This window comes from Pseudorca crassidens, chromosome 1 (genome assembly GCF_039906515.1).
Source record: "Pseudorca crassidens isolate mPseCra1 chromosome 1, mPseCra1.hap1, whole genome shotgun sequence".
Taxonomy (NCBI): Eukaryota; Metazoa; Chordata; class Mammalia; order Artiodactyla; family Delphinidae; genus Pseudorca; species Pseudorca crassidens.
The window spans coordinates 67,395,473-67,409,202 of NC_090296.1; the positions used below are offsets into that span (position 1 = coordinate 67,395,473).

Genomic DNA, 13,730 nt, shown 5'->3' on the forward strand with positions numbered 1-13,730 from the left:
CCATATGCGATTCTCTGCTGAAATGTAATGAAAACGTGCCGTTTTTAAAACAAATTGTGATGGGAGATGAAAAGTGGATACTGTACAACAATGTGGAACAGAAGAGATCGTGGGGCAAGCAAAGTGAACCACTACCAACTACACCAATGGCTGGTCTTCATCCAAAGAAGGTGATGTGTATATGGTGGGGTTGGGAGGGAGTGCTCTATTATGAGCTTCTTCTGTAAAACTAAACGATTAATTCTAACAAGTACTGCTCCCAATTAGACCAACTGAAAGCAGCACTCAACAGAAAGCATTCGGAGTTAGTCAACAGAAAACGCATCATCTTCCATCAGGATAACGCATGACCGCATGTTTCTTTGATGACCAGGCAAAAACTGTTACAGCTTGGCTGGGAAGTTCTGATTCATCTGCTGTATTCACCAGATATTGCACTTTCGGATTTCCATTGATTTCGGGCTTTGCAAAATTCTCTTATTGGAAAAAAATTCAGTTCCCTGGAAGACTGTAAAATGCACCTGGAACAGTTCTTTTCTCAAAAAGATAAAAAGTTTTGAGAAGATGGAATTATGAAGTTGCCTGAAAGATGGCAGAAGATAGTGGAACAAAAGGGTGAATACATTTTTCAATGAAGTTCTTGGTGAAAATGAAAAGTGTGTCTTTTATTTTTACTTAAAAAACTGAAGGCACTTTTTTGCCCACCCTATATATATTTTATGTGTGTGTACACACACACACACACGCTTCTGGCAATACGTAGTGCACATTACCATATTACATGTGTGGGGACCCTCTGTAGGAAGGAAAACTGCCAACTTGGCATTTCCCAAAATGATTTGGATTTGGATTTGGATTCTGCTCCCTCACACACAACACTTATCCTCATTTCCTCATTCTTTGGCACTATTGTTCTACAAAACACTCTTTAGGAAACACTGCTTTACCTATGGCACGCCCTCGACGTTTAAGATTTATGTACTTATAGTTTCCATAATTATAATTGTTAATAAGAGCCTAATACTCTTTGAAAATGTCAAACTTAAGTTAACCATTTCTCTAATGTTGGACTTTCAGGTTTCCAGTTTTCACTTTTCATAGTGCTGTAATCAACACTTACGCTTGTGATATTTTCCTTTTTCTTTCTCTGGCATGAATTTTCAAAAGCTGATGCTTTTGACAAATGGTTTTGATATTTCTATGGCTTCTTTATATTTTCCAAAAGAGTGGAATCTGTTTGTACTGTCACTATGAATCTATCAGCTTTTCTAAAATCTCAGTATTGGCTATGAAGTTTTTATATTTATAATATTTAGTTTTAAAGTACGTATAATTTTGAATCACTCAGCTAAATCAAATCCTTACTGAGCTTAAATCAGTATTATACACTTAACATTTTAAAGTATTAACTAATGGTTAACTAATTTATTTTTAGGGTTATTACAGACAAGTAGAAAGACTAAATTCATGTCAAATACTAATATCATAGATTTGAATTTCATTGTCGTATTCCTGCTATTTTCTAAAGCAGTTTCAGTTGCTATGGGCTTATCTAAAAATAATAAAGTTAAATTTTTCTTACCCAATTTAATAGATGAATTATAGGAGAGTAGGGGACACTAATCAGCTATTAAAATTATCTATATTATCTAGTCTCAGCATTCTTTACTTATAAATTAATAGTGCTAGTTTTTTTGGGTTTTTTAAAGCGTTTTGGTTATTTTTGGTTAAAGAAAAACAGCCTTTTCCAAGGACAACAAAATGAACTTAACGTCAGAAGGAAACAGGGTGTGGGCTTCTTACAAGCCATTGCTCCAAAACTTGTATGTGATTTTCCTCCTGGAAAATCAGGGGTGATTGGCTAGCAGAGGGATGACTTTGGTGGTGAGTGGAGCTGCAGCCTACCCCTGGTCACCATTTTATAATGGTGATGTGAGGATTAAATGAAAAATCCATTTGTCACAGCACCCCAGCCTCCAGAGATTCTGATTAAGTTGGTTTAGGCTCAACTTCAGTATTTTTTAAAAGCAGCCAGAGGCTGTCATCAAAAAATCTACAAACAATAAATGCTGGAGAGGGTGTGGAGAAAAGGGAACCCTCCTGCACTGTTGGTGGGACTGTAAATTGATATAGCCACTATGGAGAACAATATGGAGGTTCCTTAAAAAACTAAAAATAGAACTGCCATATGACCCAGCAATACCACTACTGGGCATATACCCAGAGAAAACCATAACTCAAAACGACTCATGTACCACAATTTCATTGCAGCTCTCTTTACAATAGCCGGGACATGGAAGCAACCTAAGTATCCATTGACAGATGAATGGATAAAGATGTGGCACATATACGCAATGGAATATTACTCAGCCATAAAAAGAAATGAAATTGAGTTACTTGTAGTGAGGTGGATGGACCTGGAGTCTGTCATACAGAGTGAAGTAAGTCAGAAAGAGAAAAACAAATACTGTATGCTAACTCATATATATGGAATCTAGAAAAAAAAAGGTTCTGAAGAGCCTAGGGGCAGGACAGGAATAAAGACACAGACATAGAGAATGGACTTGAGGACACAGGGAGGGGGAAGGGTAAGCTGGGACGAAGTGAGAGTGGCATGGACATATATACACTACCAAATGTAACATAGATAGCTGGTGGGAAGCAGCCACATAGCACAGGGAGGTCAGTTCAGTGCTTTGTGACCACCTAGAGGGGTGGGATAGGGAGGGTGGGAGGGAGATGCAAGAGGGAGGAGATATGGGGATATATGTATATGTATAGCTGATTCACTTTGTTATAAAGCAGAAACTAACACACCATTGTAAAGCAATTATACTCCAATAAAGATGTTAAAAAACATTTTTTTAATTAAAAAAAAAAAAAAGCAGCCAGAGTTGAGAAGCACTAGTCTGCATTGTTATAAGTCTACTGTCTTGACATGTTTAGCTTTTAATTTTGTTTACCAACCTCATCTGTATTGTTCCTTTTGCTGTTTTCCCAGTGCTGCCTTTTTAATTGTTTGACCCTTATCCTTGGAGGACTTGGAAGGTGAAACCTATTTTGTGATTTACTAAAAGGTGTAGGGGGAAATAGGGAGAGAATGAGCCCAAATATAAAGTAATGCCTCCCCACCCCACCCCCCGCCATGCCCTGTTTATTCCACACTTTTTGTCTCTTACATCTTAATGAAAAATGCTGTTTTTCCTTTTTTCCCCCTGTGGAAGGGCTTCCTAGCATTGAGGAAGGAGAATGAGCTTTGTTGCCAAAGAGACCTGGGTTCATTTTCAGCTCTACTGTTTATTGGCATGTAAGTTTTTTCTTCCATAAAATGGGGATGAGTAATGCCTTCGTTGCTTTCTTCCTTGTGATGATTAGAGGTGATATAAATTAAGCACCTAAAAGTTCCTGGCTCAGTGAGTAATAGCTACGGTTGTCAATTTGTGATTTGGGAATCTGTTTGGAAAGTGAAAGGCATTGCCGTGAACTACAGCAGGCAATACATTTGTCCTTCCCACTTGTGATGTTACGAAGATGATGCTAACAAATGGTATTATGGATTATAAAAGGAATCTAACAGAAGTTTAGTTTATTTATTGGTTTCTAAGGGTTTCATTTTAAAAGTTTTTAAATCATTAAAAATTTGGAGACTAGAGAAGATAGCATTACCCATAATGCTACTACTCTAATAATCATTGTTAACATTTTTGAATCATGATTTGGAAAAATACTAGGAGCATCTCACAATTTAAATGATGGCTAGAGAAGCCAAACATTTTATGAAGCATAACTATAATAATAGAAAAAGTGCTATACCAAGAGAAGACAGTATAATCATGAAAGGCTTCCTGAAGGAAGGCTTTTTTTTTTAAGGTGAATTTTGAAATAGTTTATTGTAGGAAGAAGCAAGGTATTTCAGATTCAAAAATGGAATACAGACAGGATTTTAAAATCATTAAGAAGAAACTGTTAACTCTAGAATTATAAGTGATTTCCTTCAATATTCATTTTACCCTACAACCAGTGAAATACAGTGTGTCAGCAAACCAACTTTAAGACTGTGCCTAGGGATATTTAAAGTACAGTAACAGAAAGACCTCATTTTCTTTCTACCAAGGGCAACCTTCCTTAGGCAACATCTTAATTATGACCTAATGCTCTGTGTAACTTGTGAGTTCCTATTTTGTAACCTATAATTTTGCAAATCCTGAATCACAGGTCATAGGGAATAATAGGTCAGTAAAGAATGATCCATCTTCTTTCTAGATTAAATCTTGGGATTCAGAACGAACTGCCCAAAGTGTGTCACTTTTGCATGAGGATTGTTTTGAACTAAAGGCAGTCGAGATGCTGTGGGTTCAAGAGAAAATACTGCCCCTCCCATAACTACTTAGAAGAATTTAAATTTGGGATTTTTCCCAGAAAAGAGTTATTGCTGGAGATAATTTTAATCTAAGTAGACCCATCTCTACGTGAGAGCAAACATCTAGTTACCAAACATTTACTCTTCTTAATCGTCCTGTGAATGACTCTTCCTGCCCTTCGAAGCCCCAGGCCACTGTCCCATTCCTTAGCTTAGAATGGCATAATACCTTATTTTACCTTTCTGTCTTTCAACATTTCATGTATCTGGGGTCTTTGACCCTCTTGTGTATGGGGTTTCTGTATGTCCAGAAGTAAATTTTTCTCCTGTTAATCTGTCTCATGTCAATTTAATCTTAGACCATCCAGAAAAACCTAAAAGGGTAGAGGAAAGTTTCCTTCTTTCCCAACAAGCTAATTACTGTTTTGGGGTTTTGTTTTGTTTTTTGAAAGGAATAGGTTTTAAAAATATTTATGTATGTACCTGAAGTATGGGAGATTCTTGAGAGGTTTTTTGTTTGTTTGTTTTACTGTATGCTTTTTGAACAATACTGAGAAGCTAAAGCCTGGAGGCTGAGTTGAAGCTGTTGTGATGTCTTTTAGAGACGTGAGTTGAGAGTCAAAGAAAAGTAATTTAAATTTAAGTATGAGAAAGATTCCGAAACTTTAACTGCTTGATACATTCTGGAATTAGTTCCATTTACTGCTGAGTGGCTTATTCATTTTGTAAATTGTCTTTTAATGCTCTGGAAAGAAAAAAAAAACAAACCAATTCGACAAACCTATCTTATTTTGTGTTTGATGTTTTCTTTGCATGTATGTGATTTTTTTTCTCTTTTCTCTCTTCAAAATGACATAATAAATCATTTTAAAAAACTAAAACGACCAAAAAGATTAGGGAGACTTATTCCCCCCTGCATAAACTTCAGCATATGTTCCCAAAATAGTTCTGTAAACCCTATACAGATATGGTGATCATTTCATGTTTGCAAATGTCAAATCATTATGTAGTACACTTGAAACTAACATAATATTGCACATCAACTATATTTCAATAAAAATGAATGAATGAATAAATAAAATGCCTGGCTTCAAGGTGTTTGACAGGCTTGATTGGATAAAAGGGTAGCAGCATAGTATCTCGTGGTTAAAGCACATATATCTAGAGTCAGATTGCTGAAGTGTATGACCAGGTTCTGTGTGACCTTAGGAAAGCTACTCAACTTCTCTGTGCCTCAGTGTCCTCATCTTAAAATAGTGCTAATAAAAATAGCTACCCAAGGACAGTTTTGCGAATTAATTATTCAAGAAAATGTAAAGCGCTTGGAGTAGTGCCTGGACTATAATGAGTGATCAATAAATAATTAGTTTCTGTCAAAAATAATGGCTGGCATTACAGTTGGCACACAACAGTTTGATGGAATCTTTTTTTCAAGTAGCATAACTGTACCTTGAAAAATATATTGATATATATGTTCACTTTTAATAAACTAATCACTTTGTAATCTCAACAAACATAAAAATGGAAAATAAGAGAAAAACTAGAAAAATAAGCATCCTTCAGGTATATATAGCCATAGGGTTGTGGTTAGATTAAAACATAACGGTAGATTGACTTCGTTTGTATTCATCATCCTAAAGTGAAACTGTAGGTTAGAGCAGGAGCATCTGTTATTTGCAAAATGCATTTGCTTCTCTCACTGATGGTAGGTATGTGGAGATTGCAGGTGCATTTTAGATTTGGGGGTTTAGATGTGGGATTACCAGTGTGAATTGTCTGCTTCTTTTAGGAGTGATTTATATGAGGGATGTATTGAGGGCATTGTAGATAACTTTATGCCCTGCTTATGATCTCAACCTTTTACTGAATTATTTATTATTGCATTGTGTTAGCTATTTTGCTTCTTGATAGATCATTTTACACCACAATATTGCTGCTGCCTAAGGAAAAAAATGTCTCTTGAGCAGTCCTAATGACCTCTAAAAAGGGTAATTTGATTCTTGAGATTTTGAGTTGCCCTGGTGGTTATAAGAAGTTTTCTCTATGATACTCAGGTTTTTTTTTCCTCTCACAGTCATAGATACTGAGTGCAAACTTGCTTTTCACCTTCGGTACACTTAGTAGCTTTCTTCTGGAAATTATTTCTGTAACATTTATTAACTTTATCCTTAATTGTATGTATTTTGGTCAGTTCACTTCGATAATTTAAGAAAGTAAAGGAGGGTTTTTTATTATTTTTTTTGCGGTATGTGGGCCTCTCACTGTTGTGGCCCCTCCCGTTGCGGAGCACAGGCTCCGGACGCGCAGGCTCAGCGTCCATGGCTCACGGGCCCAGCCGCTCCGCGGCATGTGGGATCTTCCCGGACCGGGGCATGAACCCGTGTCCCCTGCATCGGCAGGTGGACTCTCAACCACTGCGCCACCAGGGAAGCCCAAAGGAGGGTTTTTTAAACAAGAAGCTAAAATTCACGTTATCTTTATAAAAGTAAATTTGTTAGCATGGTTGTTTATATTGTTCTTGTTCCTCAAGATTGACATTTATGAAAATAATCTAATGTACACTTCTGTTTTGTTTTGAGGGCAGTTGGTGCTAGGTCATGGGTGGCACTGGGCGTGTGGGCAGGACTAATTAGGGAGGGACAACCCAGAGGGCTAAAAGCAGCACATAGGTTTGAGAAGACAGTGGTGATCAAAGCTGTCTTTTGGCCTCTGGGGCAGCGTCATAGTGAAAATATAGGATATTAACCCAAGCCATAGGACGAAAGTAAGGTAAAGAGTAGGGGTTGAAAACTTGAATACCCATAGAAGTTGGCAAATAATGTAAGTGAATGAGGCAGTCTAGCTGGCGACTGTGCCTGATGGAGAGTCCCTGCCCCTCTTAGATTCCGTCATTCATTGCGGTATGGGATATGGACCCAGATTTTTGTGTAAAATCTTGTGTTTAAATGTTAGTAACTAATTTTTTTCCCTAGTACGTACATTGCAGGCCCAATTTAGCCAACAGGGTACCAGTTTGCGACTACTGTCTTTTAGAGGGGCTCTTTTACTTATTTAACAATAATGATGATGTGATACTCTAGGTAATTTTATACCCATAAACTTTCTTGGAGAAAAAAATAAAGGAAAGAAAAGCCTTCCCATGTCTCTCCCATCTGATTTTCTAATACATCTTGCTGGCTTCTCTACAAAAGATTGAGATTTATTTAGGGGAATATGAGCTCTGTATTTTATATGGTTTAGTTTAATTACCTGTAGCATTCTGTCTGTATTTCAGTGCAGTTCCAATTACCTGTTTCTGTTCAGCTTGGAGTTTTATTTATAAGGTATCAAATTTATTTTTGATACATCAATGAATAGGAGTATCCATCTTATATGTATATGGTACTGTCTCTGTCATTTAATGTTCTTGATGATAGCTGTTACTCCTGTAAGTAGTAGTAATGATTTTTTCTAAAGCCAACTTATGTTTTTTAAAAAATTTCTCTTCTTAAATAATTTTTCCAACTTTTTATTGTGATCTTTTAAAAAATACAGAAAAATTAAAGAACAGTAAAATGGTTACTCACATACCCACTACCAACATTCAGCTGTTAACATTTTGCCATATTTTATGGCTAATTGATTGATGTACTTAACCATTTGAAAATGAGTTACAGACATCATGGTGTTTTACTGCCGTATACTTGAGCATGCACCTAGAAATAAAAAATTCCATAACCACAAATGCCATCTTATAGATTTGTGTATGTGTGTATGTATTGTGCACACATGCTTATGTGTTGTATATAAGCAACACAGGAACTAGAGTGTACCCAGGAGATGATCATGAATCTGAAACAAAACAAAACCTCCTCTGTCTTACGTTGATTATTTCCTGCAACAGAAGTGAAGGCTACACTGGATCTGGGTCAGAGCAGACATGATCTTTATTGCTATGATCCCCAGACAACATCCATCCAAGTGCCTTCAGAAACATGAGTTTGCTTTCACAGCAAGGCTCTCAGCGATAAGGAGACTATATACTTGTTGGGATGGGACTCTTTCCCAAAACTCCTAGCCTCAGGCAGTGTCTTTGTTAGATTGGGAGAACAGGTTTTAATAGGAATAAGTCCCTCTGCTCCTTGAATCTCCAGGTAAATGACAGGTTATTTATGGAGGCAAAGATCCAGAGAGACATCAAGCTTTACTATAGAATTTTAGCAGGAGGTCTGGAGATTTGGTCATTTGTTAATATGTACCCATGACCCATTTTAGTAAAAAGGTGCTTATGCTACAGAGAAAACTGAAAATCTTGAGTAGTCTAACCTTAAAATTTTCAAAATTTTAATGGAACGTCTCTTCTGTTTAGCAACTTTTTGCATGTGAATGTCAATACTCCTACTCTGTTTTCCTGTCTGCTCTCTAAAAAAGGGGTTTTGTGTCAGTATTAACTAGGGTTTACTATTGGGATTTTCCCAGTTTCACCCTAGAGCTGTTACAAAAGATGTCTCCATTTATTTATGCTTTGTGCTTTTCTGTGGAAGATTTCCAGTATTGTGATTGTGTTCCTTTTCACCCTCCTTTTAAAATATTATTTTCCTCTATTATAGGTTTTTTTCCTTAGGTATATTGACCGAAGTTTAATGAGAAGAATCGTGACCAGCTAGGAGAATTTTCTGCAAGGAATGGAATTAGCTCATAGCTTACTGCTGAATGAAGAAGCATACAATCAACTGGGTGACGTTCAGAAGGCAGAGTTTATTTTTGATTGGTTGAGATATTTGGAGAAGCTCTTGCTAGCAACAAGCAGGGTGAGTAAAATTGCAAAAACTGTTTTTTGAGGGTTTTTTTACTTGCCAGATAATGTTTAAGTTCCTTTGATTTGATATTCTAGTTCTGTCCAGTATAACCTAAATTAGCTTTCAAAGGTTAGACCTTAGTAAGACTTTATATTGAAATAGGAGGTTTCTTCTGTTCAAAAGAGCAGGAAGAAATTAGCCAGTTATTTGTAGTATTACTTTCAAATATATTAAAAACTAACTACAGAGCACATTGTGTTAGATTTCATTAGCATTGTCTTCTGTACCTTGTGTCACTCCACATGCATGACATCCTGGTGCAGTATAGCGCTAAATAATGTGATGGGAGTTTCACTTTTAAAAAAAGGGTGAACTCTTTAAGGGGAGTAAGAATTGAGGAGCCTTTGAGTAAACACATTCCCTTTTAAAAGTTTATGAAATGGCTACCAGAAAGTGAAGACTAATCACTCATACCCTTTACCGACATTCAGCAGTTGTTAACATTTTGCCATGTTTAACTGTTTTACAGAGCCATGTGAGTTGCTACTTTACTTCTAATACTTTTGCATACATCTCCTAAAAATAAAGATATTCTACAGAATGACAACACCCTATGTAATGCAGAAATGGTGCAAAGACTACTCATGGAGACATTTAGAATTTAACAAATGACAAAAATCCATACACTAAATTAACAAATATTTTATGGTGGAAGTTTAGGCCTCAGGGAGCACCTGAATACCATTACCACTGTGATGATATTCTGTACTCCTTTTTCAGAGCGTAGACAAGTAAAATGGAGTCACACTATCGGCATTTAGATGCATAAGCTTGCAAAAAGAAAATTGCAGTAAACTTAGAAAATGATCTGAGTAAAACAGGTAACCCATTACAAGATCAGCTCTGGTGATAGGTTTTAGGTTGCTGCTTATTGATGCAGATATATATTGGGCAGAGGCTTAAGAACTAAGAAGCTCTAGTTAAGATATAAATTTGCTCTACTTTTCAAACCTAAGAAGAAGGACATAGAAAAAATAGAGCCCTTGTCTTTGTTCACAAAGACTCCAGTATATTGTAGTTCAGAATTTATTTTTTGGAGATATCAGCAGGGCAACAAACTACCTGTTAATGAGGTGTAATAGCCATGCCACCAACTTATTTGTACTATTTAATCAAAATAATTTTGCATTTTTCTAGAGGCTTTTAGTTAGTTCTTAATTATATGAAAGAAAAATCATATTAGAGGATTATGTGTAATTATGTTGACTTGAATTATCTTTGTTACCTTCCTTTTTAGAGTGATGTAAGGGAGAAACAGAAAACTCTTGTGGAACAGCTGCTATCTTTGTTGAACAGCTCCCCAGGGCCTCCTACTCGCAAACTCCTTGCTAAGAATCTAGCCATTCTTTATAGTATTGGAGATACATTCTCTGTTTATGAGACAATCGATAAATGTAATGATCTTATTCGAAGCAAAGATGATTCTCCAAGTTATCTTCCCACCAAACTGTAAGTTAAATGTTAAAACTGAACATAAAAGAGTTCTTCTTTGTATCATTTTTATAAAGAACCCAAACTTTGCTCTACAGTAGAAATGAACACAACATTGTTCATCATCTGTACTTCAGTAAAATAAGTCTTTAAAAAAAAAAACCCCTGGACTTCCCTGGTGACGCATTGGTTAAGGATCCACCTGCCAGTGCAGGGGACACGGGTTCAATCCCTGGTCCTGGAAGATCCCACATGCCGCGGAGCAACTAAGCCCGTGCACCACAACTACTGAACCTGCGTACTGCAACTACTGAAGCCTGTGTGCTCTAGGGCCCCCGTGCCACAACTGCTGAGCCTGCATGCTGCAACTACTGAAGCCTGCACGCCTAGAGCCCGTGCTCTACAACAAGAGAAGCCACCTCAGTGAGAAGCCCGCGGACTGCAAACAGGGTAGCCCCTGCTCGCCGCAACTAGAGAAAGCCCACGCGCAGCAACAAAGACCCAATGCAGTTAAATAAAAAAATATATATTAAAAAAAAAAAGAACCCAAACTACTTGATAATTATTATGAAACTGAATACAAATTGTTTTACTCATTTTTTAAAGAATCTGACTTTCAGAAAGATCTAACATTTTCCCATGGACTGAGAAACAGTTCTTTTAAAAAATGCTTTAGGGCTTCCCTGGTGGCGCAGTGGTTGGGAGTCCGCCTGCAGGGGACGCGGGTTCGTGCCCTGGTCCGGGAGGATCCCACATGCCGCGGAGTAGCTGGACCCGTGGGCCATGGCTGCTGGGCCTGCGCGTCCAGAGCCTGTGCTCCGCAACGGGAGAGACCACGGCAGTGAGAGGCCCGCGTACAGCAAAAAAAAAAAAAAAAAATGCTTTAGACATTTGAAGCTTAGATTTGGGGATCAAAACTGTCTGATAAAAATTTTAGCAGTTGAGGGACTTCCCTGGTGGTCCAGTGGTTAAGACTCCAAGCTCCCAATGCAGGCGGCCCGGGTTCGATCTCTGGTCAGGGAACTAGATCCCTCACACTGCAACGAAGATCCCACGTGCCAAAACTAAGACCCGGTGCAGCCAAATAAATAAATAAATATATAAAAATAAACAAAATTTACTTTTAGCAGTTGAGTGTTTAAGGCACAAGTATTTTAAATTCTTCACGTTTTGTATGTTCTTTTAGTTTATTAATTCTTAGTAGTGAAAATTAATAGTAAATATATAGGAAAATACTCTTCTAAGATCCTAAAAGAACAACTTAGTTTCTTTTTCCGTAGGACTCAGTTCATTTTATCACCTGTTTTTTAGAGAAGGCAATTTGCCATGTATGGTTGCATAGTACTAATGTTATAGAAATTTTTATTTATTTAATTTTTAGCTTATAGTAGAATGTATTTTCCCATAAAGTTTTCAGACTTTATGGGAATGAGAACATTGTTTTTTTTCTTTTACCTTTAAGACCATCTTTGATTATCTGATATATGAAGCTCAGTTCTATTAAAAATTATTTTGTAAAAAATTTGAGGGGATGGAAGCTTTGGGCTGAGATTTAGATTAGTTGAAGATATATCTTTTTAAAATTCTTGTATTGAAAATGTAATTATTTGATACTCACCTAAGTGTCATTCCCTAGGATTTAACAGTGGAATAGATTCTGGGAAATTTTATCCTTTAAAAGTAAAATTAAGTAGTCATCTTGACGTGTGCTAAGATCCTTTTATTCCTGTTTCTTCATTCATGACTAATTTCTAATTTAAATGTCGTTCCAGCGCCGCTGTGGTGTGTTTGGGTTCCTTGTATAAGAAGTTGGGTAGAATACTGGGTAACACCTTTACTGATACAGTGGGCAATATTCTTAAAGCTATGAAGAGTGCAGAGGTAAATACAGACTTTAATGGTTTCTTAAGTCAATAAAAGAGCTTTACCTATGACAAGCATACATAGTATGTATGTAAATATATCCATAAATGACATTCTAGGTAGTGCACATATGTACTTTGTATATTGAATCTTTATTAGAAAAGCAATCGTGCAATAAGATTTTGTGTATTAAGATAAATTCAAATGGGCACAAACTAAGGTGTTTCTCTGGCAGACCCATCCCTGCTCCCTCTTCTTGCATCACCTTTTCCATCTGATACTACTTACTAGTGCCAGAGCAAGTGCTTGTCACCAAGGATCCAGATACGTAGTTGGTAACTACCATATACCTGATGGATGGATTAATATTGTACCAGCATCAGAAGGGTGTAAGGAATAAAATCAGGGTAGGAAAGAGTGTGGAGGACATAAGCATGACTAGGGTCAGGGTAACCTTTCAGTCGCCAGGATATATATTGTCAGCCTTAGCCTCATTGATTTGTTGGCATCATTTACCATTGTGAAACACCCTTTGTTTTTGTAACTTTCTTTATTGGACTTCCAAGATATACTGTAATTTCTTGCCAACTATAGTTTAACAAGTTTTGAAATTAAAGCATTTGTATGTTTGTATATCAAAAATTTTAAGTCTGTGGTACCTTATATTTAAGGATAACTCAGCACCTTTAAATATAAAAAAATCACACCAGTTCCTGTTCTTACCTTGCTTGGAAAAAGTCTAGAGAACAGCCCTGAAACAATTTATAAAAATGCTGGCCTGTCACACACATTTCTTTTTAACTGTATCAAGATAAAACATGGGAAAATTCAAATGTAAAATCTGCCAAATTTGGGCTTCCCTGGTGGCTCAGTGGTTGAGAGTCCACCTGCCGATGCAGGGGACACAGGTTCGTGCCCCGGTCCGGGAGGATCCCACGTGCCACAGAGCGGCTGGGCCCATGAGCCATGGCCGCTGAGCCTGTGCATCCAGAGCCTGTGCTCCGCAACGGGAGAGGCCACAACAGTGAGAGGCCCACGTACTGCAAAAATAAATAAATAAAATAAATAATAAAATCTGCCAAATTCAAGAATGTAACTGATTCAAGAATTTTAAGAAGTGAAGTCCATAACATAAAACTGGTGAGAGAATCAACTCAGCAGATCACTTTTGAACATCAATAGTTTATACAAAGATTGAAGAAGGTAATTCAGGAGGAGAGATTTTTTTTTGTAGTTAT

The 13,730-nt window shown here is 37.0% G+C and overlaps 1 protein-coding gene across 8 annotated transcripts in view; it reads left to right on the forward strand.

The window, feature by feature from the left end:
- Positions 1-13,730, forward strand: part of HEATR5A (HEAT repeat containing 5A) — a 112,028-nt gene that overhangs the window by 9,263 nt on the left and 89,035 nt on the right. For 6 of the 8 annotated variants that reach the window (XM_067738113.1, XM_067738156.1, XM_067738165.1 and 3 more), the window contains exons 2-4: positions 8,950-9,150; positions 10,436-10,647; positions 12,402-12,510. In XM_067738113.1, coding sequence (XP_067594214.1) covers positions 9,025-9,150; positions 10,436-10,647; positions 12,402-12,510 — 447 coding nt within the window. In that variant the 5' untranslated portion in view covers positions 8,950-9,024. Of the gene's footprint in view, positions 1-2,271; positions 2,442-3,224; positions 3,308-8,949; positions 9,151-10,435; positions 10,648-12,401; positions 12,511-13,730 lie in introns of all 8 variants that reach the window. The other 2 variants (XM_067738130.1, XM_067738122.1) reach the window with 2 other exon arrangements.